The sequence below is a fragment of the Myxocyprinus asiaticus genome, chromosome 43 (genome assembly GCF_019703515.2).
Source record: "Myxocyprinus asiaticus isolate MX2 ecotype Aquarium Trade chromosome 43, UBuf_Myxa_2, whole genome shotgun sequence".
NCBI classification, from domain to species: Eukaryota; Metazoa; Chordata; class Actinopteri; order Cypriniformes; family Catostomidae; genus Myxocyprinus; species Myxocyprinus asiaticus.
In genome coordinates this window covers 26,545,153-26,572,232 of record NC_059386.1, presented here as the reverse complement: position 1 = coordinate 26,572,232, position 27,080 = coordinate 26,545,153, and the positions used below count along the sequence as shown (strand labels likewise).

At 38.4% G+C, this 27,080-nt stretch overlaps 1 protein-coding gene across 13 annotated transcripts in view; it reads right to left on the bottom strand.

The window, feature by feature from the left end:
• Positions 1-27,080, bottom strand: part of LOC127433534 (neurobeachin-like) — a 168,147-nt gene that overhangs the window by 71,229 nt on the left and 69,838 nt on the right. For all 13 annotated transcript variants that reach the window (XM_051685528.1, XM_051685529.1, XM_051685531.1 and 10 more), the window contains exons 2-6: positions 14,291-14,522; positions 9,389-9,489; positions 8,760-8,855; positions 8,105-8,226; positions 3,948-4,074 (exon numbers count right to left, since the gene is read on the bottom strand). In XM_051685528.1, coding sequence (XP_051541488.1) covers positions 3,948-4,074; positions 8,105-8,226; positions 8,760-8,855; positions 9,389-9,489; positions 14,291-14,522 — 678 coding nt within the window. The remainder of the gene's footprint in view (positions 1-3,947; positions 4,075-8,104; positions 8,227-8,759; positions 8,856-9,388; positions 9,490-14,290; positions 14,523-27,080) is intronic.

Genomic DNA, 27,080 nt, shown 5'->3' with positions numbered 1-27,080 from the left:
GCAATAAATAAATAAATAAATAAATAAATAAATAAATAAATAAAAAATTAAATAAAAAAAATGTAAAGATTCCTCGGGCAGTCCAAGGAATGTTCAGTGAGCCAGCCCATTCGGCTATTACATGAGTGTAACAAATGCCCTAAATCACTCTAATGATTTGCAAGAAATATTCCACAAAACAAACTCCATCCAATAGGAGGCATAAGCACAAAGAATATGCAGATTCATCCACGAACTGTCCCGAAGGAGTGTTATTCCACAAAACAAACTCCAGCCGCTAGGCGGAACCAGCACAAAAAAAACAAAAAACAAAAAAAAAAAACGCTCAGTTTCTTCGGACATTCAAGTGAATGTTCAGTGAGTCAGGCCCACTCGGCTGCATCAAGAGCATCACACAATGCTTTACTCATTCCATTGACTTTATAAAGGACATCGCTTGTTGTGGGCATGTAAATATTTTGTGGCCATCCTTAGTATCTATTCTCAATTTGGCTGGAACATCAGTGCAAATGCGACCTTCAGTTGATGTAAGAGTTTCTTGCATTCCTTGAATCAATCATGTTTCTCTCTTGTCAAATTCAAAAAGTCTGGGAACAAGAAAATGCTGTGGTTCTTCCAAGAAAGCCTTCCTTTACTCCTTGCCTCACGTAACACAAGATCTCTATCGGATGATCTCAGAAATTTGGCAAGAATTGATCGGAGCCTGTCTCCCTCCGAGGATCTCTGAGCCGGAACACTGTAAGCTCAATCCTCTCTCCAATGACTCCAGATAATCGATCCATTTCTCAACATCCGCCACTCTTGTAACCAACTCAGTGAATTTCATCTCCATGGCAGTGATCGATCGATGTATTACAGCAAGAACCTCCAAGTCAGCAATGACCTTCGTCAGCATTGCTGACATGTTCAACAGTTGACGCTGAATCTCTTTCACCTCACTGGCCAAATTGAGTCCCGGGCTTTCGGCCTGCTGATCAGGGGCTTCAGCTTGAGCACGTAAGTGTCTTTTAATGTCTCCAGAGCACGAGGATTTTGAATTCTTTGACATATTATCTTCATAGAACAGTTATGGAACAAGGTGTATCGAATCTCACTGGTTTATGACACAAAAAGTATTCAAATTAGCAAAGTGCGCTGAGCTCGCCGTTCACACGTCCGAAGCTCGCATCGCGCCACACGACGAATGAACTTTTGGAGGGTGGAGTGTAAATTAATGACCTCTTAAATTCAAAGCACCCAATCACAAACTGGTTTTACTAAAAAGCAGAGACCAAATCTTTCAAATCTGGGTATGTTGAAACCTCCACCATGCCTTCCTAGGATGTCATTAACACGTAAGACGATATTAGCTGGGCTGACAACAAAAAAAGAGGGATCAGCCAAAGTCTTCGAGACCGAAAATCCGCCCCGTAACTGAGATTTCAGGGCTCTTAATGCCGGTTAAGATTTTCATAAATGCAAGAGAAGGCCGTCTGTGTCTAGACAGAGCTTTGGATTACCCTCTAAATAACATTTGAAATGCTCCAGACCTCAGTAGAGCTGCTGTCCTCCATTTCTGATCTTTTCTTTCATTTTACATGGACATTTATTCATTTGGCAGACACTTTTATACAAAACAAAAAAAAAAAGACATACAATGCATTCAAGGTATATATTTTATCAGTAAGTGTTACCTGGGAATCAAGCCCATGACCTCAGCATTTATAGTGCCATTCTCTACCGTTGCACTACAGGAACTCTTCTTTGAATCTTTGAGCTGAGCTGTTGTTCTCCATTGTCCGGTAACAAGCCCCAAACAATTAAACGATTTAAGTTCTGGGCAGAACTCTTTAGCTCAGTTCAATTCAATTACATTTCTTTCTGTTCCGCCCTTCCTTTTTTCCCTTGTTTTGCTCTCTTTTTTCCCCCATCTAATATCTAAGAAAGTTTAGTATACATCTAAGTCACAAACAAAGTGGTTGATTAAATTCCAGCCCTTCTGTCCCACCACACACTGTTTCAATGGCAGAACAAAGTGCTGACTAATTGGGTGAGTTGTGAAGTTCATTGTAAGGCCGAGCACACATTGCTGTGGTGTGCGTGTTTGTATGAGTGTGTCTGGGCAAAGGAGGTATAGCTTGAATTCTAATTGGCACACAACCCCCCTTCTCATCCACCTCGGAAAGCAGACTGGATGAGGTATCGTACTCGAACATCACTCGCCAAATGATTTTCATTTGTCATTTAACAACGCATGGGATTGAGCTGAAGTCGCCCAACTGGGAAAAAGAGGAGAGAGGTAATCAAACCAGATGTTGCTGCATCAAACCACTTCGAGAGTGGGGGCCTGGGTAGCTCAGCGAGTAAAGACGCTGACTACCACCCCTGGAGTCGCAAATTCGAATACAGGGTGTGCTGAGTGACTCCAGGCAGGTCTCCTAAGCAACCAAATTGGCCTGGTTGCTAGGGATGGTAAAGTCACATGGGGTAACCTCCTCATGGTTGCTATAATGTGTGGATCTCACTCTCAGTGGGCCGCGTGGTGAGTTGTGCGTGGATGCCGCGGAGAATAGCGTGAAGCCTTCACACGCGCTGTTTCCGTGGTAGTGCGCTCAACAAGCCACATGATAAAATGCGCAGATTGACGGTCTCAGACGCTGAGGCAACTGAGATTCGTCCTCCGCCACCCGGATAGAGGTGAGTCGTTACGCCACCACAAGGACTTAAGAGTGCATTGGGAATTGGGCATTCCAAATTGGGGAGAAAAAAACACTGAGAGAGTGAGAGACCCTGAGTGCTAAAGGGGAATGTTATTGGAAATCCCTCTGGAATTCCATCTGTTATGCAAAAGGGGTATGGTTCTGAACCAATGGAATCATCAAATTTGCACAGAGAGAGGGGAGAGTTGTGGGTTTAAATAGTTGCTGCCTCCTAGAGGATATTTTGAAAAGTAATAGCAATAAGATTATCATGCTCTTCATTGTAAGCACACCAGTTCATATACTGTATAGGATCCTATGTGGTTTGACTAGAATTATTAGGGTGAATGATTCTAAGATATTGAATTTGCAGTAAGTTATCTGAATGGGAATGACCAAGAAAAAAAATGTATCTAGTTTTGCAAGAAAAGTTCACCAACTACAATTTTAAACATTCTGAAGAAAATGAGACTGGTGCTTCCCTCTGCAAAACACATCCTAGCATGTTGACAGGGAGTGGCAATACAGTTGTTTAAAGGAAATGAAAATTCTCTCATCATTTACTCCCAGATTTGTATGACTTTCTTTCTTCTGCTGGACACAAACGAAAATGTTTAGAAGAATATCTCAGCTCTGTAGGTCCATACAATGCAAGTGAATAATGGCCAGAATTTTGAAGGTCCAAAAAGCATATAAAAGGCAGCATAAAATTAATATAAGACTCCAGTGGTTAAATCCATTTCCAACAGATCAATATTTAAGTCATTTTTTTACTATAAATCTCCACTTTCACTTCCTCTTCCTCTATTTTTGGCGATTTGCATTCTTCCTGCGTATTGCCACCTACTGGGCAGTGAGGAGAATTTGTTTGGACCTACAGAGCTGAGATATTCTTCTAAAAAACTGTGTTCAGCAGAAGAAAATCATACACATCTTGGATGGCATGAGAGTGAGTACTGGAGAGATGAGGAGAGAATTTTTATTTTTCGGTGAGCTATCGTTTTAAGTGTTCTGAGTGGTTTTTAGTGCGTTGCTATGTGGTTGCTTAGATGTTCGAGGTAGTTGTTAGGCTGTTGCTAAGTCAAAAGAACTCACCCCCAAGTCTCAATGGCCACTTTTCCACCATAATACTTAGGGTTAAAGGTTTGTTCAAATCCCTGACCATAAGTATGAGCAATAGTTATAATGCTATTAGCACTAATAAAGGAAAAATACTGTGTATTCAAATGTCTAGTTATGATAGTTTAGACAAATTTAAACAAAACTCACCTTCCTGGGTTGGAAGTCGTACTTCACACAGTGTTGAAAGCCTTTCCCCTTTGATTTCAGTGATGTCACGATTAAACAGTTACCCACAAAGTGCGCTGAATAGCCAATCCCTTTGCTGGTTCGAAAACTAGGGAACAGAGAAAGGACACAATTCATTCTATGGAAATACATACATACACTACCGTTCAAAAGTTTGGGGTCACTTGCCTGAAAAGTTTTTCATGATCTTAAAAACCTTTTGATCTGAAGGTGTATGCTTAAATGTTTGAAATTAGTTTTGTAGATAAAAATATAATTCTGCCAACATATTAATTTATTTAATTACAAAACTAAAATTTTATTTAAAAAAAAAAAAAGTTTTTGAAATGGATGACTTGTTGATGAATAATTAAGAAAAGCAGCCACTAAGTGCCCAGCATATAGATGGGAACTCCTTCAATACTGTTTAAAAAGCATCCCAGGGTGATACCTCAAGAAGTTGGTTGAGAAAATGCCAACTTCTGAAAAATCTAGGCAAAGTGTGGCCACTTTGAAGATGCTAAAATATAACATAGTTTTGATATATTGTGGATTTTTTTTAGTCACAACATAATTTCCATATTTCCATTTCTATTATTCCATAGTTGTGATGACTTTACTATTATTCTAAAATGTGAAAAAAAGAGTAAGTAAGTGACCCAAAACTTTTGAACAGTAGTGTATATTACAGAACAAAAGGGCTAAAAAACAAAAAAAGAAAATAAACAGCCATTGAGGCAAAAAGTGAGAAAAGACAAAAAATCCTATAAACTTGCCCACTCAACAGGCAAGATGAGATATCATATTCAATTTCTTATGTTGATTCACTTGTTTATTTCAACAATACTAAGCAAAAATGAATCCAAAGTGTATTCTCTGCACCAAGCATACAGTACTTTGTTATTCATGCACTATAACACTATAGAACAATCTGATGTCCACATTTTATACATTTCCTTTTAAATGCAATAGGCAGATGTGAAAACATCAATGAAAATATGGAGGGAGGATGTCAGGCTTTATTGGTGGCATGTAAATAAACATGGCTGCTTGAGTCACTGGCAGCGGTGATTGGTGGGAGTGCTGGCAGCTGTCGATAAGGTGACTGGCTATCAGTCGAGACCTCAGAGCGGTGCTGTTCTCTCACTCTGCGTCTACATGGCTACATAATGCTACATTGAGCTCACCACGGTAACAGAAACAGTAAACAGGATTACATGCTGATTTAAGCGCTGTCAGTGGCCCACAGATTTCTGAAGTGGTAATCTGTACCAACCTCATGTCTTCTCCCTCAATACTGAGCAGCAGCTTCTGTCGCAACATGGAGGATATACATTGCAGTTTCAAATATTTAAAAAGGCCCCCTGGTGGTGTTAAGCCACTGTGATGTTATACTGTGGACCCATTTAAAAAATCCACATTAAGGCTTTAGCTGCGTTAGGGGTCATTTAGATTGAACATGTTCTTGTGTTAAAAAAAGCTAGATGCAGCACAACAAATATAACAGAACGCAGGTATCTAGAGACGCCTTTCTAACAGTTGGAGTTCTTTTAAACTTGGCACTGCAACTAAAAGACGTGATGCTCCTGCGTGAGACACTACACAGCTGTCAAAGATGTCTATCTAGTGCATGTTTACATATAAAAACAATTACTGTAAAAAAACTGTGTTGACAGACGCAAAAATGTGTTCGGTGTAAATGGCCCCATAATGATTTTCAGAAGAGGGACTGGATGGGAAACTTGCAATAAAAATTGGCAGAAACAGATGGAAATTATGCTTTCGAACAGACTAATGCTGAACACTTTACATAACCTATACAGAGCCTCATTTTAAGTCTCTGAAGCATAAAAAGTAGTTGTCCACTGAATGTAAATTCCTCGAGATAGGGATGGCTAAAATATTTGTGATATATGTTAATGCTATTTAATTATAGCAACTGAAAAACCAAAAATATATATTCAATCTGTGTACTATCAATTGACTAGGCAGTTGGTAGATTTTGGAACAGATACAGCTACAATGAAACAGAGCGAACACATCTGTTAATCGGCAAAGCAGCAACTGTTATTGGCTGATGCCGATAGTGTCAAAATATGCCCAAATACTGGCCCATTCATTGGCTTTACCAAGACATCAATCTATCTCTAATTGAAAACAACCTCCATTATGGATGATATGACTAATGTTTAAAGTTGTTTCGTCATGGTTATGAAATCACAACATCAACCTATGACCGTCCACATTTACATATAAACCCCTGCTGGATGACAGTGTGAAGTACACCAGTAGGCAGCGGTTAGCCAATCATAATCAAAGTAATGCACTCACTGAGCACTTTATTAGAAACACCTGTACATCTACTTATTCATGCGATTATCTAATCAGCCAATCATGTAGCAGCAGTGCAATGCATAAAATCATTCAGATATGGGTCAGGAGCTTCAGTTAATGTTCACATCAACCATCAGAATGAGGAAAAAATGTGATCTCACTGATTTCCACCATGGCATGATTGCTGGTGCCACACGGGCTGGTTTGAGTATTTCTGTAACTGCTGATCTCCTGGGATTTTCACGCACAACAGTCTCTAGAGTTTAGTTAGAATGGTGCCATAAACAAAAAACATCCAATGAGCGGCAGTTCTGCGGATGGAAATGCTTTGTTGATAAGAGAGGTCAATGGAGAATGGCCAGACTGGTTCGAGCTAACAGAAAGGCTACAGTAACTCAGATGACCACTCTGTACAATTGTACTGAGCAAAATAGCATCTCAGAATGACCATAGTGTTCATAATAAAATGCTCAGTAGCTGCATTTCCACTATTGGACCAAATGAGGGTGTGATAGTGTGTGCCAGGGCCAGTTGCATTCCCACTCTCACTTCCGTGGCTTCATCGTGCCACCTCTAGGCTTCCTCGGGGCCAATGGCCTTTGGTCTGCTAATTACCCTTGGGCCAAACAAGGCCAACTGGGGCTGGTCAGGTCAGCGGTTTCAGCGCCAAGATCGACAAACTTGCAGGTTGTGTTTCCAGTGCACAACGGTACAGGTACGGGAAAAATTACAAATCTGCGGGCAGATTGTGCTGTTAGTGGAGAGACCACTTGGGACACCATGGCAGTTGCAGTCGGTGAATTGTCAACGCTAACTTATCTTGCTTGTTAACTAATGTTTACATATGATAGAAACTCGATATTCTAGATAACTAGATAACATTTCCTCAGCTTGAGCTTCCCTCTTGCTTGTAAAATGGGAGGGGTGTGTGAAGTTGGCATCAGGGCGGCATGTTAAGGGCGGGTTTTAGGGCAAAACTGTGGGGCTACTGGCCTGATGGTGGGAATGCAGATCGATTTTGGTCTCACGGCTCGAGGTCCTAGGCTATTGGCCCCGGCTGACCAGTTGATAGCCCTGGCTTGCACTGACCCAATAGTGGAAAAGCGGCTAGTCACCGTATATGTACAGAAGTCTTAAAGATACAGTAGCAAAAACAGGCCAAGAGGCTGGGGAATAGTGAAATCTATATTACGACTGTTTATGGTGCAAGAAACCTTGAAAAACATTACAACTGGACTTGGGGGTGAAATGAAAATGCTACGGAATGGTAGAATACAGGCCTTTGAACTGAACAATTAAATTAAATTAAAGGTCAAAACTAACAAGAGTTCTCAGGGCTACTCTGCAAGACATCTCCAGTTTGCAACGCTGGTTCATCTTCAAAACAACCAGAAGTTCATCAGAGATTCTCTTATGACATTTAGGAATTTGTGACTGTATCTAGTATGCTCTCTGGTGCAGCAGTCTTTTCTTGGTAACTGGAAAATAGGGCAGGGCTCAGCGCTCCCAAATTAGCTGTCTCTTCTTGTGGGCCAGCCCTGTAGAGACACTTACCACTTCAAACAGAAATAGTAATATAATATTTCATATGCACAGATCGCCCATGTTTCCCCCATGCTGAGAAGCTCCAGACTCACAGGTGTTGGTCTATGTCGCTCAGAGCTTCTGCTCCGAGATCAGTCTTGGATTTTACATTTTAATGACTGTAGATATCATTGAACAAAGCTGACGGCTGATGCTAGATCAGCAATAAGTCATAATATGAGCTCAGTTCTCACTGCATTTAAAGTACATATTATACTCACCAGTATAAGTATGGTTTATCCTTGTCTACATTGATATTATTGAGAGGGTCCATTCGAAACCAAGTGTTGAGAGTGAATCCGTTCTGGTAAGGCCACTTAGCAATGGGCGGCAAAGCAATTGCCTGCCAGGAGGCAAAAAAAAACAAGAAAATTAAAAGTCACTTAAAAAAAAAAAAAAAACTTTATTAGCAGAAAAAGCTTATATATATATATATATATATATATATATATATATATATATATATATATATATATATATATATATATTTTCAACTGACTGTTTTATATAATGTTCTATTCAAATTAGACCTCTTTAAATGGATATTCCATGTTAAATAGAAGTAAGTTCTAGTGACAGAGGTCACGTCCACACTAATTTTTTTTTTTTTTTTAAATACTTTGATTCTGCTATATTTTGGCCACACATCCACACTAGAAAGGCATTTTCCTCTACCTTCAATGTAAACTTATGAAAACGCTCTACATAACCGCATACTTTGGTCATGACATGAGGTGAAAAACTGGATATAAATTTGCACAGATGAGGTCGGTCAGCAACTCTATTACACTAGTCTCATGCTAACACGTATAATGTCTGACATTGTTCTGCAAAGGCTTTATTGTAAACATTAGGCGGGTGGAGGAGGAGCCTTACCGCCGCACTGCGTCCTGGGAAGTTGAAGAAAGTGTCAGGGCCATGCCGCTGAGGCATCTGATTCAGCACTGATAGGAGCTTAATGGCGTGTCTTGGCTACAGGCACAGGACACATAGAAGAGAGTAGGAACAATTAAAAAAGGACATTGTAATTAGTGAAAGAGAGAGTGGGGTAAAAGGAAAGGTATTATAATGAGAAAAGACAAAGGGAACAGAGCAAAAATAAGAAAAAAAAGACCATCATTTAAAAATACAGTGGCATTTAAAAGTCTAAGTCTACTAGATAAAAAGCTTTTATTTTTAATGTTTTCTGACTTAATACAGATTTGGCCCTCTCCATCCATCCATACAGACTTTTTTTTTTTAGAAATGATATAATCAACAAAATCTAAAGAAATCATCATCTACGACATCATCAAAGCAACCTTCACTTCATCCAATCCAATAGCCTGTCTAACAGCCTTTACCACGACAGCACAATTTCAATCAATACATGGGCAAGCCCAAACAGATCTGTCCATTGATAGAGCTGGTGGACAGAAGATCGTTGGCTGGGCCTGTCAGAGGTCTCTGGAGTGAGCTAGCCAATGACCGCAGGTCTTAAGAGTATGTGGTGCGAAAAAACTCACCCACACGCCGCCTTCCCCCCTCAGCATGCTGAACAAGAGCTTCAGTTCCTTCACTGTGATACTGTAGCTGGCCAAAACCCCAAGCATGTCTACTAAGAGATCTAAGAGACAGAGAGAGAGTGAAGAGAATGACTCAGCATTATTGGTCCTCAGAACTGTTGAATCATGAAAATGAGGTCACCTGGGGCAGGAAGCCAAAAATGATCTTCCTGCTTGAACATTTTCTAAAGCAGTGTTGTACTGTACTTGAGTAATTTTGTCCTATATTTACTGTGCACTTTCACATTGAGAATTGTATTTATTTATTTTTACTTTCAGAGGCTTTATATGGAGTTTTGAACTGTTCTGAGACCAGTGCAGAAAGACATCACACTGAAGGTTAAGTCATTTACTAAATAGGGAGCAAGGGAGCATCCTATAGCTTTCCTATTAAGCCAAATGCATTACTTACATAAATACAAACTTCTTATCAAAAGTTCAGTTTCAGGTTGCAGAAGATGTTTGGACCACTCAATATGGTTGGCAGACTTGTGACAATGGTAATCAGTACATAGATTCAGAATTTATAATGTATAATTTAATTTTAAAATGATTGGCAGTTATTGGACGATGCTGGCCACTACTTCTATCAGAATGAATTATGCTAATTTCTGACTGGTAAAATGCTTCAGCACTGGCAATCACTTGTTTGTATAACAGTGCAAAGAGAGAACAACTATTTGCTCTAGAAACATTTTTTTATTTTGCATGTTTATTAGGTTCTACTAGTTACAAATCAAAACGGTTTTTCCACAAAAGAAAAGGTAATTTGGGTTTGGAACATGAGGGTTAGTGAATAATAGGGGTGTGCAGTGAAGCCATTATCTGTATTTGTATCTGTATTTGTTCATATGACAAAATGATCTGTATCTGTCTCTGTATTCGGATAGAACCGAGTGTGGGCGGGGTTTAAACCGGAAGCGCGTCAAAACTAAATGAAATGGCCAATTTTAAATGTTACTCTTACATTTATAGTTTCTATTAATAAAATATGCCTTGTACAGTGCATCCGGAAAGTATTCACAGCGCTTCAATTTTTCCACATTTTGTTATGTTACAGCCTTATTCCAAAATGGATTAAATTCATTATTTTCCACAAATTTCTACAAACAATACCCCATAATGACAACATGAAAGAAGTTTGTTTGAAATCTTTGCAAATTTATTAAAAATCAAAAACGGAAAAAAAAAAAAAAAAAAAAAAAAAAATCACATGTACATAAGTATTCACAGCCTTTGCCATGACACTCAAAATTGAGCTCAGGTGCATCCTGTTTCCACTGATCATCCTTGAGATGTTTCTACAACTTGATTGGAGTCCACCTGTGGTAAATTCAGTTGATTGGACATGATTTGGAAAGGCACACACCTGTCTATATAAGGTCCCACAGTTAACAGTGCATGTCAGAGCACAAACCAAGCCATGAAGTCCAAGGAATTGTCTGTAGACCTCTGAGACAGGATTGTATCGAGGCACAGATCTGGGGAAGGGTACAGAAACATTTCTGCAGCATTGAAGGTCCCAATGCACACAGTGGCCTCCATCATCCGTAAATGGAAGAAGTTTGGAACCACCAGGACTCTTCCTAGAGCTGGCCGCCTGGCCAAACTGAGCGATCGGGGGAGAAGGGACTTAGTCAGGGAGGTGACCAAGAACCCGATAGTCACTCTGACAGAGCTCCAGCGTTTCTCTGTGGAGAGAGGAGAACCTTCCAGAAGAACAACCATCTCTGCAGCACTCCACCAATCAGGCCTGTATGGTAGAGTGGCCAGACGGAAGCCACTCCTCAATAAAAAGGCACATGACAGCCCGCCTGGAGTTTGCCTAAAGGCACCTGAAGGACTCTCAGACCATGAGAAACAAAGATTGAACTCTTTGGCCTGAATAGCAAGCGTTATGTCTGGAGGAAACCAAGCACCGCTCATCACCTGGCCAATATCATCCCTACAGTGAAGCATGGTGGTGGCAGCATCATGCTGTGGGGATGTTTTTCAGCGGCAGGAACTGGGAGACTAGTCAGGATCGAGGGAAAGATGAATGTAGCAATGTACAGCGACATCCTTGATGAAAAAATGCTCCAGAGCACTCTGGACCTCAGACTGGGGTGAAGGTTCATCTTCCAATAGGACAACGACCCTAAGCACACAGCCAAGACAACAAAGGAGTGGCTATGGGACAACTCTGTGAATGTCCTTGAGTGGCCCAGCCAGTGCCCAGACTTGAACCCGATTGAACATCTCTGGAGAGATCTGAAAATGGCTGTGCACCGACGCTCCCCATCCAACCTGATGGAGCCTGAGAGGTCCTGCAAAGAAGAATGGGAGAAACTGCCCAAAAATAGGTGTGCCAAGCTTGTAGCATCATACTTAAAAAGACTTGAGGCTGTAATTGGTGCCAAAGGTGCTTCAACAAAGTATTGAGCAAAGGCTGTGAATACTTATGTACATGTGATTTTTTTCGTTTTTTATTTTTAATAAATTTGCAAAGATTTCAAACAAACTTCTTTCATGTTGTCATTATGGGGTATTGTTTGTAGAATTTTGAGGAAAATAATGAATTTAATCCATTTTGGAATAAGGCTGTAACATAACAAAATGTGGAAAAAGTTAAGCGCTGTGAATACTTTCCGGATGCACTGTATATGCCTTTTCATAATAATAGCCTAATTATTATTATTATTATTATTATACAACTATTTTTTTTTAAATATTCTTTTTTTTCTTACTAGACGAAACTGAATTTGTAGGCTACATTAACTGTGCAATATGATGTTCACTGTGGTTTCTCCTGGTATTTCAGATATTAATATATGCATGAAACAGAATTTTCATTTGTCTGTGCATGTATAACAACATTATTCTGAAGGCAGGAGGTGTCAAGCAAAATGTGAAATGTCATGCACACATTTTGCAGTGAATAATATATACAAATTCAAACATTAAAAGAAATGAAAATAAAACCAAAATAGCCTCCAAACAAGTGAATGTATCATAAATCTATCAGGAATTTTTATGATAAGTAAACCATTATTTAGGTAAATAATAATAATAATGTAAAATGTTTATAGCGCCTTACCAGAGGTAGCACAGTTTAAAGAAGAAGAAGAAAAAGACGGAGCATGTTTTAGTTACTTCATTTTACATAAGGAGGAATATTCCTAATAGGTGAATAATCTATGGAGCATTTACACCTTTATGGAGCATTTTAACTTTTTTTTTTTTTCGGCATAAAGTCTTAACCAGATAATTTCCTTAATTGCTTATGCGGACATAACTGTGGTCAACTTTAAGATGGATAGACGGGCTCCGACGTGAAATCACTTCAGGTCAGGAAATTAACATCGCGCTCAGGTTGAGGCTATAAATATATACATGGGAATCACGTGTGAATCGTGTGATACATTAACATAGGCATTTCAAGAGGAAAGTAGAAAGTGTATATGATGTTGTATCTTAATGTTATACTTGATAAACTCCAGACACGCACAATTAACAGAGACAGCAAACGAGAGTCGAGTTGAGATCACGCCCATCCGATTTGAAATCACAACGTGCACATTTTCATTCATAAGGTTTACACTTTAGAAATACTGGCAGCACAGATTCATAAATTCTTTGTCATTTTTTATATATTTATTTAAAATGTTGCTTTATCCCTGTGCCTCTTGGATAATCAGTCATACTAATATTTTTTAAATAATTTGGATGAATCCGTTATTCATTTTTAAGTTATTATTCGTGTATTTCCGAATAAGGTATTCGGCTTCAGGCACATCCCTAGTGAATAACAGCAGAATTTTCATTTTTGGGATAACTATCCCTTTAAGTATGATTTCAAAGTACTTTTTATGCCAGTGTCCCTGATCTACAGAATGTTCTTATAAGGCTCCTGGGTATTGGCCATCAGAACAGCACCCTTAATGGCATACAAACAACTCACTCACAAATTGGCTGTATTGGCTTGGTGTCAAAGATATTGTAATTTGCAATGCCAGCAATAAATCTGTGCTATAAATGTAGAAGCTCTTTAAAATGCAGCGTAGGAGATTAAATAATCTAATTTCAAGAAAAATAACAATCCCTTAGCAGTGATGTTTTGCAGTACTGTAATATCAGCGTAATTTGATTGTTCAAATAACCCTGTTACACACGATTCACTCAAAGGCCACAGATCTGGCCAAAAATGGACATACACTTCAAGCATATGAGGACTAATAGAATGATTAGCAGCGGCATTTTCTAACATGCAGATCTGCCTAAAGAATGGTAAGAGAGAGATGTTCTCCCAAATGTGCTCACAGAGCCAATTTTACACATTACCCCCGCAATAAACGACGGCCATGGTCCACTGATCATAATTACACAGAAATGTTGGACACAGAATGCACAAAGAGGGGTTCAGCGAGACCTATTTTTCTAACATAACAGAGCCAAATCATAGAGGATTGGAACATATGGAACAGCCGAAATTACTGCTTCTTTTCTCTTCGGTGAATTGGATTTTAATTTTAATTAATTAAAAGTGGGGTGTTCTATACACTATGTGGCCAAAAGTTTTTGGACAACATACGTACTTAATGAACATTTAATTTAAAAGTCATAGGTATCAATTCCCCTTTGTTGGGAAGGCTTTTCACTATACTGTATGTAGTAACATGGCTGCAGGGACATACTCCCATTCAGACACAAGAGCATCAGTGAGGTCAGGCACTGATGTTGGGCGATTGGGCCTGGCTCACAATTGGCTTTCCCATTCAACCCAAAGATATTCAATGGGGTTCAGGTCTGGGATATGTGCAGGCCAGTCAAGATCTTCCACACAATATATTGTGTTGTTTGTATCCTGCATTTGAGTGCAATCACCTGCAATCATGTCGTCAACAGAGCTCATCTTCTGTAGCACCTGCTGGATGAGCCCCACCTCTGTGCTGGTCTGTAGATTACGCACACTCTTCCGCAGGATGGCGGTGAACATGCTCCAGATCTCTGCCTGGCAGGTGACATCACAGTGCTCCAGCAGCTCCACCATGCAGGCGATACTTTCTGCATCCTGGATGATGAAGTTCATCTCCAGGTCAAACTCTCCGCCCACCAACTGAAAAAGCAATGGATGGATGAAAAAACGTTGGATGGATGATGTATGGATGGATGGAGAGGGCCAAAATAGAAGAGAAAAAAGGAGGAATGAGGATAGATGTCAAGTATAAAGAGAGTAATGAATGTGAATGATGTAAAGAAAGCAAGGTGAATCAGATGAACAGAGCAAACAAAAGTAATAATTAAATAGAAATAGGATAGAAATAATTAAATAAAAATGAAAAAGGAATAAATTAAAGGGAAGTATAAAGGACCATGCAAGTGCAGTGAATATGTGGAGAAAGGCAAAGGGAAAAAAAGAGAAAATCATTAGAGGAGCATTTTTGAGGTTGCTTCCATAGAGAGCAGTATTCTCAACCTGATTAACTCTGATTGCGATTTGAGAGGGACTTTTAATGCTGGGGAAGAAAGAACGCAATAAACACACACACACACACTTACACTCTACCTCTCAAACAACACACTAGAGATCGGAGGAAAGGACAAACCAATCAGAAATTGTTCCTGCTTTGCACAAAACAATAATCAATGGCATCAGTCTTGGAGTTCAACAGGCATGAAATTGGCCGGCACTTGGCCAAGCAAACCTCTGAGCAGTGTTGTTGTCAAGACCACCTAAACCGAGACAAAGTTAAAACCAAGACCAGAGTGTATCGAGACCAAGACAAGACCAAGACTTTGAGGGTTTGAGACCAAGTTGAAACCAAGACCAAGGCAGGGCGAGGTCGATACAAGACCAAGATCAGACCAGTGCGAGTCCCACACTGCACACTTACGATAAAATGTGGAACACGCAAACCATAGGCACTCCTCAAATTGACCTGAAAGATCCACATTTCCATAAAAACCCACAGAAAACAAATGAAGATTCCTCTTCATTCACCTCTTTATTGCCATATGTGTGTGTGTGTGTGTGTGTGTGTATCAGTGTACCATGAGAAATGTCTTGATAAAATAATCAAAAGGCATTGCAGAGGTGAATTGTATGTGTGTGAATTTTCCTTTGCTTTCTATGAGCAAACAAATACAAACAAAAGGAGCTGAAATCAACTTAACCATCTTTATTCAACACACCTTTTCTGAGTTTTACCATCCACCTAAAACAATTTTTGTGCAAGCATCGCATCAGGCTTTCTGGATGACTCTTCCCCTAGAAACAATCATTAAGTACAGAATATATCAAACAATTATTCAATACTTAAGTCTTCACTTTTCTCTGTCTTTTCTTAAACTATATAGAAACTTTCCGAGTGGAATGGAATGCAGCAAGAGGCAGATTGCTAACGCTAGGCAGCTAGCTTTGCTAGCATCACATACACTTAGCTTATCTTTCTTTATGCTTCCTTTCTAATTGCAGATTAAAGTTTGACGTGGTCCTAGCCATCTCGGAAAGCACTGTACTGCAGAATTTACATACTGCTGTGTGTTTTCTTTTAGACGCTTTTTTGCAGATGAACTCTGTGGTTTTGGTCAGTGTTTCCCAACCTTTTTTTCTGCCACGGCACACTTTTTACGATTAAAAAAAATCCCATGGCACACCACTATCCCACATAACCATCGTCGATAGTTTTCCTTTTCAAGAACATGTCCATGTTTTCTGTCTGTCTTAGTAGCGTGAACTCGAATTGTTTGAAATTCGGCTATGCAAAAAATGCAAGTAACATAGGTACACTGTATAATGAGGTCACAGATACCAAGAGCGCTAACTGGATAATGAAAAACCAATAAATTTGTGTCTTTTCCAATTTGAAGATTTGTTCTTACAAATTAATTCTTGCAACGGCACAGCAAATAAATGTAATTTTATTTTTATTTATTTACTGTATTTTCAGGAAAGAAAGTCGAACCTGACTTTAGGTCGCACCGGGTCAAAATCATGTTGTTCATAGAGAGAAAAAAAAATACATAAGTAGCACTGACAGAAGTTAGATCCAGAAGGCACTAGGACCCAAGAGCAGCCGCCCAGCCTCCATTCACCAGTTCAGATGTCAAACGCGCTCCATGAAGATTACAGTTCCTCAGAATCTACACATCGTATCACGGTGTTTTTGGACTTGTTTAAAACAGGAGAATTTGAGAATCGTATGTAACAGTTTTTCATATTCTTTTCATGAGAGAAACGTGACAAGTAAGCCACATCTGTTCATAACATCTGTAACTCTACGCTGTGCACAAACAAAAAGCTTTTAGTCTTTGAGTAAAACAATACACCTACTGTATTCTATTCATTTGGTTCACTGACTGAATTTTTTTACTACAAGTGTGATGATGAAACATCATTTTGTGGGCATGTGAGGAGTTGCGTTTGACAGCGGACTAGAGTTTGTTAGAACAATAATGTTATGATGGACAAAATATTTAAACTGGTTGTATAAAATACTTTGTAATGAAAAATATACTGAATTGGCAACTTAAAAACTCTTCTACCATCTCTATGCCTTCACTAAAATACCAAAAAAAAAAAAAAAAAAAAAAATGTATTTATTTATTTTGAGGAATTTGATAATTTTCCATGGCACACCTGACAATCTTTCATGGCACACTAGTGGGCACAGTGGTTGGAAAACAAACATTGTTATGTTAACAAATAAATCAGACAATGCACAGGCAATTTAGTGATATCCCCACAGTTGTGGTCTTGACCGGTCATGAAATAAAATCCAAAATCCTCTTTGTCTGCGACCGAGACAAGACCGAGTAAAAATGCGGTCGATTCCGAGACAAGCCCATGACCTTCAAAAAGTCGATCTCGAGTACTACAACCCTGCCTCTGAGTAAATAAATCTCTGCTTTGGAAAATAAAAGCTGAAATCCCTGTAAATTACATTTCGGTGAGAGCACAGAAAAGCCAAGCATGGCTGTCTTGAGCTGCAGAACTTCCTCAAGTGGGCACTGGGAGAATTATTGATTTTCACACTTCCAATACAGAGTCAGATTTTGAACGTTCTGGCACTTTAGAATGTTTTGTAATTGGATCGTCGATAACCTTAGCATAGGTCATTGGCTCACGCCATTCGCCTTGAGTGGATGGTCACCTTGATTATTTGTAATTTCTAGCCTCGGTCCCAACAGACATTGGACACAGCAGGTTCTTCACCTTGTCAGTGTTAGAATTAAGGCTTAAAATGTACACTACACAAGTACATGAATGCAGTACTGCCACAGTAACACAAGAATGCAAGTTATCTTCAACTGGACAGCACATTGGCAAAGTGTTGGCCAAGCGGTCGGGTCTGCATTTGCATACTTGCATAAAGTACGTTTCTGGCCTTAAGGCTTAACGCAAATGCTGCTAGTTACACAAACTCAGTTTTGGGCAACACTGTATTCCGAAATGTGTATGAATGCTATTCATAACCCAATGGTATGCATTACATTCTCAGCATTGCCACAAGGAGTGCTATAGCATGCAGTAAACTGCTTTTTCTGTGGTCAAGTTTTCTTATACAGGCCAACTACTAAGCTCTTGACATGTTTATAGCTAGTTACCTGAACAATAACCAGAAGATAACTTTATCAGCCCCTTGAGTTTTAAGGTTTGTTAACAACACAATAACGCAAGAATGCACGTTGAGTATGGACAACAGGATTGCACGCTGGCAATGTGCTGGACAAGCATTCATGTCAGCGTATTTGTTTTTGGCCTCAGTGTTCCTCAGAGGCACTGGTTTTATATGGTTTCTAGCAGGTCTAAGGTGGTTGATAAACTGGACCACTAGATGGTGGAGACAGGCTTGATCTTGGTCAACCTGGTTAGAGTTGGTTTAAGCTGGTGGGGACCTAGTTGAGCTTGTTAACAGGGTTTCAAAACACAGCTTGAAATGGATGACAAGCTTGGCCACCTTCCAGCAGGAATGTGCAGGGTGAAACAAGGATCATTATAAAGTGTTACCCCGGTATCATCCCATTGAACTATTTACAATCCATAACAGTGCCATCAGAGGACAGCAGGGATGACAATCCGATTGATTTGTTATGCTTCATCTCTCCCTGAAGCCATTAGTGAACAGAAGATTAAATACAATATGTTTACTCATCAATAATTGCCTTTTAAACCCGGAGAGACGAGGGGTAGTTCCGTGAACACTCAAAAAATAATTAAGCTTGCAAGGAAATAGTACATAACATGGATTGGATACAAAATATGTGAACTTAGACTTCCAAGAGATCTAGGGACCAGTCTTACAAGAAGCCTATATAAAAAAAAATAATCAAAACTGCACACATACACACACACACACCAAATGTGAATAAAGCAGAACACTCCACACAAGGACAGACTATGACAAGTACACACTTGTTTACCTCCTACACACAATGCGTATGGGATAAAACATGTACTTGAACAAAAAGAGACAAAACAATAATACTAGAGTTTGAGTTTAATTTTTGAGCTCTGACAGTGGCATTAATCATTATTTTTGGACATCAGCAAAATGCAGAGGCTGTAACAAAACAGATCACACTAAAAAGTACAGCCTTTAGCACATTCAGCTCAGAATCTCAATGCCACCTCGGTTGTGTTTTATTACAGTGGGAACAAACTTTATACGTTTATTTAAGTCAACAATCTCTTGACTTAGCGTGAACCTGTTTTGTGACACTGTCATGTCAACCAACCTTGATAGCACAAGTACATTGCCCAGACTTTTTAAACATATGATAGAATTTTCATTTTTGGGTTATGTACATGTACTTAGGGGTTTTCACTGATTTTCAGCCCTCATTTCAGAGACCGTTTGTACAGTAGCTAACACGTATGCTAATAGAGCACATGCTAACTCCTTGTCAAAGATTACACTCCGTCCGGCACTAAAGCAGTTACCGACAAATTATCCCTCCACAGGGCCCCCTTTCTCCACCCGTCCTCTCCAAATAATCAATTACATTCCAGACAGGCAGTTGTTTCTGGAAGCGAGCTAATTCCTCTCGAAACGAAATAAGCCACAAGCCCAATAATGAAAGGGGTATAATCTGATTTGCACAGGTTTTTCAGAGCTGAAAAACAACTGCGGGCAAACGAGGCAAATCACAAGTGTTCTTAAGTGCTAAATTACTCAACAGATAATACAATAAACCAACCAAACCACATGCCAATGCCAGATGAATGTCAAAACGTCTCGGCTTGGCGCTAAATTGATTGATTTATTGATAGATTTTTCTTGAGGTTGGGGGCTGGGGGGAGGGTTTTGAGAGAACATTTGTGTTTAATGTGGCAGTGAACACATTATTCAAAGCAAGAAAGGCCGGAAAGTGAACTAATCTGTGCTTGCCCACTCCGAGAGGAGAGTGGACACATTCATGCCAAGGCAGAGCCAGTTCAAGAGCATTGATCCCCGCCATACAGAATCCATTAGGCAAAAATAAGGCCAAAGCCTTAAGGTACAGAGCTGCAAAGGAAGAATTAATTCTCCTCATATTGAATTTCTACTTTCCTTGGAGAATTTCAATTAGAGCACCGAACAATGCTTTCTCATGAGCCTTCTACTAATATTCAGACATCTTCATATCTCCTGGTGTATTAATGGGCCTTCTGAAAAGATGAGACCATTTCAAATGATTGTATTAAAAACTACTGGCATACTCCTTAATTAGGCACTCAGATTGTTTGATGACAAACTTTGGCTCCGTTCCAAAACCTAATGAGCTATTTAAAGAGGCAGCATTTTCAGGCATCATAGGCATACTCCAAACCCAAAAGCTGTTCCAAAAGGTAGACATATTAATCTTTATGCCTCCTAAGATACCTTATTTTGCCCAAATTCTAAGGTAGCAATATGTATATCCTTTGTGGAGAAGGCAAATGCAGAATGCACTTGCAATGATCTCAGTGACAATATACACTACCGGTCAAAGGTTTTGAAACACTTGACTGAAATGTTTCTCGTGATAATAAAAATCTTTTGATCTGAAGGCATATGCTTAAATGTTTGAAATTAGTTTTGTAGACAAAAATATAATTGTGCCACCATATTAATTTATTTCATTATAAAACTAAAATGTAATAAAAAAAAAAAAAAGGTTTTTGAAATTGATGACTTGGACCAAATAATAAAGAAAAGCAGCCAATAAGTGCCCAACATAGATGGGAACTCCTTCAATACTGTTTAAAAGCATCCCAGGGTGATACCTCAAGAATTTGGTTGAGAAAATGTCAAGAGTACATTTCTGACAATTCTAGGCAAAGGGTGACTACTTTGAAGATGTTAAAATATAACACAGTTTTGATTTATTTTGGATTTTGTTTAGTCACAACATAATTTCCATAGTTCCATATTTATGTTATTCCATAGTTTTAATGACTTTACTATTATTCTAAATGTGAAAACAAAAAAACAAAACAAAACAAAAAAATTACAATAAAGAATGAGTGTTTCAAAACTTTTGACCGGTAGTATATATTCAAAATAGTGGACAAAGCAAGAGAAATATTGATTTTAAATAAACATTTATTTCAATCATGAAAAGTATTGATAAATTGTTAAATGTAATTAAAACAATAATCTATAAAAAGGGCTGTCACAATTATACACATTTTCTGATGTGTATATTTGATACAAATAATTGCGATTAACGATTTAAATGTGTTTTATTGCTTGTCACAATTATAATAATTAATTGTCATACAAATTGTCATACTCCTTAAGGTGTATGTGTGCTTAATACACATACAGTACACCTTAATATGTTATTTATCCATATTTAACTTGGAATTATATAATAAAATAAGGCTATATGATTTCCTCTGAACTCTGAATATTACACATGGGTAGAATGACATAAATAATACTATTTTAAATATTACAATATTTCTAAATACTTGTCTCTCCTTTAGGTCAACTGTAATATTGGTCAGCTTTACATTTAAACTGTTGTGTTTGGAAGCCAGCCAACCTGAATATTAATTGTATTATATTGTGTTGTATTAGGGTTGCTCCAATACCAAAATTTTGGCTTTGGTATGATACCAGCCCTGGTACTTCGGTATCAATACTAAATCAATACTATAATTAAAAAAATAAAAAAAAAATAAAAAAAAAAAATATGACAAAGTATGTGTTTTCTGGTTAAATATTTCTGGATTCCATGTTAAATGTTTTAATTAAATGTTATGATCAAATGGTTTTTAATCAAATTGATGCATACAGTTTTAATCTAATAAAAATATAATTCATATATTTTTTTTACAAACAAATTGCAATTTTATTTTTGGTAAAATAAAATGCTGCACAATAGAGCTTCACAGTATTAATGAAAACATTAATGAAAAACCTGTGGCACAAGGTTGCTATTGCTGAATTACAACATGCTGATAATACACTTGCATTTGTGATATTGCTTACAGATAATAATAATAATAATACAACATTTTAATTATTGCTACTTTTTTAATATTACATTTTAGTATAGTAGTTATATTTTTCTGTAGATAATTTCACGTATCAAGTTGAACAGAGCTTTCGTTCTAGCGAGACTTCTATTTTGACAGACCTTTGAGTTCTTCCTGTTTTTGACAGGTTAGTTATATCAAGCTTCCCATTAATGCTGGGATACTCCCGTCGCGACTCTCAAGCTGAAATCCCCGAGCTGCACCTTTCAAAATGTCGTTGATTTCATCTCAAAACGGTCATACCTCATATAATTTTGCTAATGACAGCATACTGTAATATGGTACCAAAATTAGCAACAAGATCATATCGTACCGTTTAATTTTTTTGGTATCGCAATACTTTGTTAGTACCGGTAAACCATGCAACCTTGTATTGTATTTTATTGTACTGTACTGTACTGTATTGTATATTATCTAGGGATGTGCACAAGTAATTGACTAATCGAGTACTCATTCAGCACCAACTAATCGACTATTAAAAATGCTACTTGAAAATCGTATGAAAAAAATGTGCCGTTATCTTAGCAACATGCTAATGTCATCAAACTATTTTTAAACTCTTATTAAACTCAATTGAGAGTCGAGTCTCCCATGCTGAGTGCTGTTTGTGTGGTGTGCAGAGTTGCTGCCTATGGAGGCATTCCAAATTGTTCACTTACGAGGTTCCATTTTAGTTAGGATTTTGCCTTTGAAGGCAGCTGCCTAGCGAGGCTGCTCACTAGGTCTTGGAACAGAGCTACAATGATAAAAGAGGCAACTGTCAGGGAGCAAAAATAACTGATGGCACAACATTTTACATCAGGTTGCCAAGAACCATCTAGAGCACAATAAACCATGGCGTCCATGTCCATTTTGGGAATATGATTGCTAGGCTGAACATATGACATGACAGCGAGAAAGGGGTGAGCACAGAGAGCACATACTCAAAAAACAGAACACAGTCTCTACTGTATACAACTCTAGCTTGAGAAATGGTCTGTAGGAGTTACGTGGGTCTGGAGTGAGCGCAAGAATGTTTTACTGTGACTCCATATATGATGCAAATAGTCAGTAATCTTATGAGAGTGTAAGGAGAGAGGGGAGCTGGGAGACCTTTGGAGAAAGAGAGAGAGAAGAATGGAGAGAAACCAAGAGATTGCAAGAGGCAGGACTTGAAGGAGATTTCTGTACACCAAGAAATCTTGCCAGGCTGCCCCTCACCCAGCTCTTCACTTTTACATCTATATCTAAACAACACAAAGCCTTTATACTCTCCCTTGTGCCTAGAGTATAAGACACTGCTGTTGTATTGTGTGTACTAGCCGATTTGTTGTTTTCCAATGCACGTCAATTCCATTGAGCCCCAATATACCAAATCTGCTCAGTGGCTTATTATGCCCAAAACATACAGCTTAAGTCAGAAGTTTACATGCACTTAGGTTGAAGTCATTAAAACTCATTTTTTAACCGCTCCCCAGATTTCATATTAGCAAAATATAGTTTTGGCAAGTCGTTTAGGACATCTACTTTGTGCATGACATGAGCAATTTTTCCAACAATTGTTTACAGACAGATTGTTTCACTTTTAATTGACTATATCACAATTCCAGTGAGTCAGAGGTTTACATACACCAAGTTAACTGTGCCTTTAAGCAGCTTGGAAAATTACAGAAAATGATGTCAAGCCTTTAGGCAATTAGCTTCTGATAGGCTAATTGGCATCAGTTGGAGGTGTACCTGTGTATTTTAAGGCCTACATTCAAACTCAGTGCCTCTTTGCTTGACATCATGGGAAAATCAAAAGAAATCAGCCAAGACCTCAGAAAAACAATTGTGGACCTACACACGTCTGGTTCATCCTTGGGAGCAATTTCCAAATGCCTGAAGGTATTTTGCAGGAGGGACTGGTGCACTTCACAAAATAGATGGCATCATGAGGAAGGAAAATTATGTGGATATATTGAAGCAACATCTTAAGACATCAGCCAGGAAGTTAAAGCTCGGTCACAAATGGGTCTTCCAAATGGACAATGTCCCCAAGCATACCTCCAAAGTTATGGCAAAATGGCTTAAGGACATACATATATACATATATACATACATATATTATATATATATATATATATATATATATTGCTTACTTACAGTTAAAAAAAACATATTACAAATTCGTTAGCCTAGATTATTATCCTTCACTCTATGAGTAAAAGTATGGAACAGAAACGGTTTGCTTCATTTCTTTATCACTCATTCTAACGTTCTCCATTATAGTAAAATCACAAAATAAAATGCAACCAAATACGGAATGCTTACCGATATAAATCAACTGACAATCACTGTAATTTATTAATAATAATAATAAAAAATTAAGTCAAGCAAGATTCAAACCTGTGCTCTCTCACAATCTCACACTGAAGGTGTAGGACTTAACCTCTGAGCCACAGTCGTTCTATGCTTAGACTATATGTCTATAAAGTCTTATCCCATCTAAGGTGAAATCATAAAATCGCCTCTGTTCACAAGTGATTACCCATCTATGCATTTTAGTGGAATACTGCAGTGGATATTAAATATTTTCAACATATACCCTCATTGGGGGCTGAACTTCCTAAGACTGAAATCCTAGAATCGTCCCTGACAAAGAGGTGCAAGCATTTCATTTGGAAAGCAGACTAACAATATTTTTCATATTAGTAGAAGTGAATAGGCTATATCAAAGTTACTTAACACAGGCACATTTGTTTGGCAGCAATGAACTTGTCTGGTCTGACTCTTCATTGTTTATTGGGTGAGAACAGTTCAAACTTACTAGCTGTGGAAATCAGCGGCCGGGACTCATTATACTATAAGGAAAACGGCGCAAATAACTCGTGTATTTGTGCAACCAAAACGGCGTTTTAAACAGCGTCCTGTGGCAATCCAAACGCCGTTTAAAACGGTGTGAAATACGGCGTTTTTAACGCTGTTTGCAATCACTACGGCGTATTTTACGCCACCAAGGTCGTTTAAAACGCCGTTAAATACGGCGTTTTGGATGAAAACGCGATTAGTCTATAGCGTATTGTGAGCCCTTTGGCTTGCCATAGCTCTACGCTCAGGCTGCTTTGTCCATTATTCCAGGCAGCGAATAGCGCTGTTTCATTCCACTTTTGATGCGTATGCCATTTGATATCACTTAACAGAAAACGGCAGCGCATAAACGGAGAGAGAGAGAGAGGGAGAGTTGGCCAACTCTGTAGTCACACCGGCGGGGAAAACTGTTGCAAAATGACATGTGTTTTTCATGAGTCTATGATTACGAGTCCAAGTCAAGTTTCAAGTCAATTGTTTATGAGTCCAAGTCGAGCCGCAAGTCATTTTTTTTGCGACTTAAGTGCGACTCGAGTCTCCATCTCTTGATTGTCATGGCTCACGATACATCACATATACTCATATTTGTATTTGCATGTTTATTTGTTGTTTTTATACCCGATAGCAGCCTCTTAATCCTCTTCCTGCTCACTGTGTAACGAGTCAGAATTACTACCGTAATGACTCTAGAAAATGGGCAACTTAATATTCATACACGTGTAATTCTTACACATTTTTTAAAACTGCATATTCATGTGAATTACATTATGTCTGAAAGTTTACATTCGTGAATGCTTAGAATTGCCAACAACTCACCCTCCAAAGGCCACTCTGTCATGCTTCAAGGGCTGAGCAAGCGCTCATCCAACAGAGCACTTTTTTCTGTCACGGCACACTTTTTATGATTAAAAAAAATCCCATGGCACACCACTATCCTACATAACCAGCGTCAATTGTTTTTCTTTTCAAGAACTTGTCTATGTTTTCTGTCTGTCTTAGTAGCGTGAACTCGTAATGTTTGAAATTCGGCTATGCAAAAAATGCAAGTACCATAGGTACACTGTATAATGAGGTCACAGGTGACAAGAGCGCTAATTGGATAATGAAAAACCAAAAAATGTCTTTTCCAATTTGAAGATTTGTTCTTGCAAATTAATTCTTGCAACGGCACAGCAAATACCTTTTTTATTTTTTATTTGTTTTCTGTATTTTCCGGAAATAAAGTCGCACCGGGTCAAAATCGCGTTGTTGATAGAGAGAAAAAAAAGCACACAAGTCGCACTGACAGAGGTTGGATCCGGCAGGCACTAGGACCTGAGAGCAGCCACCCAGCCTCCATTCAGTGGTTCAGATGTCAAACGCGCTCCATGAAGATTACAGAGAATCTACACATCGTATCACGGTGTTTTGGGACACCAATCTATATTTTTCCTTTTCAAGAACTTGTCCATGTTTTCTGTCCGTCTTAGTAGCGTGTTTACTTGTAATGTTTGAAATTCGGCTATGCAAAAAAAAAAAAAAAAAAAAGTCACATAGGTAGGCTACGCTGTGTGAGGTCACAGGTGGCAAGAGCACTAAATGGGTAATGAAAAAAACAACAAATTTGCTTCTTTTCTAATCTGTAGATTTGTTCTTGCAATGCCACGACAAATTACAGGGATGCAAACTCATAAGCAGCGAAAAAGTTAAGACAATCACTGGTCCACGAACATTTTTTCTGGGGATATATTTTTTTAAAGAATAAGCTAAAAGCACCAATTCCAGCTATTTTAGAGATTCAAGTTTACAACTGTGCAGAATAAGCTGCAAAATAAAGAGTATTTTGGTGAGGCTTGCTTCTGTTTCATAATTTTGTTCAATTCTATTAACTGATTAGGTCAGTGACCCCTTCTGGAAATGTCACTAGGTGGCGACAAATGAGCGTCTTATGTGCTATGAGTGAGTCAGTGAATCATTTTGAGTCGTTCATGAACGAAAACTCGATTTTACGAGTTTGCCATGTAAAAAAGCGGAAGGTGTGCACAATAAACATTGAAAACGTGTATTTGGAAGAGAGAAAAAAAGCTTGCAGTTGCTTTGATAGCAGAAAGTAATAAAAGGACTCGTTTATGTTTAGGTCTAAGCATTTTCTTGGTGAATTTAAATTAGTTCAATAACTGGGGTCTCTGATATTCGTAAATGATAAGGTAATATTTAATTAAAAGATATTGAGACATTCAATGTTTCTTCACAAATCTGGACAGTTTTTTTTAATATTTCTTGATTTTGGACTCATTGCATATTGCACCGCTCGCTTTGAATGTAGATGTTAAATACAAAACTAAAACGATCCCGTTC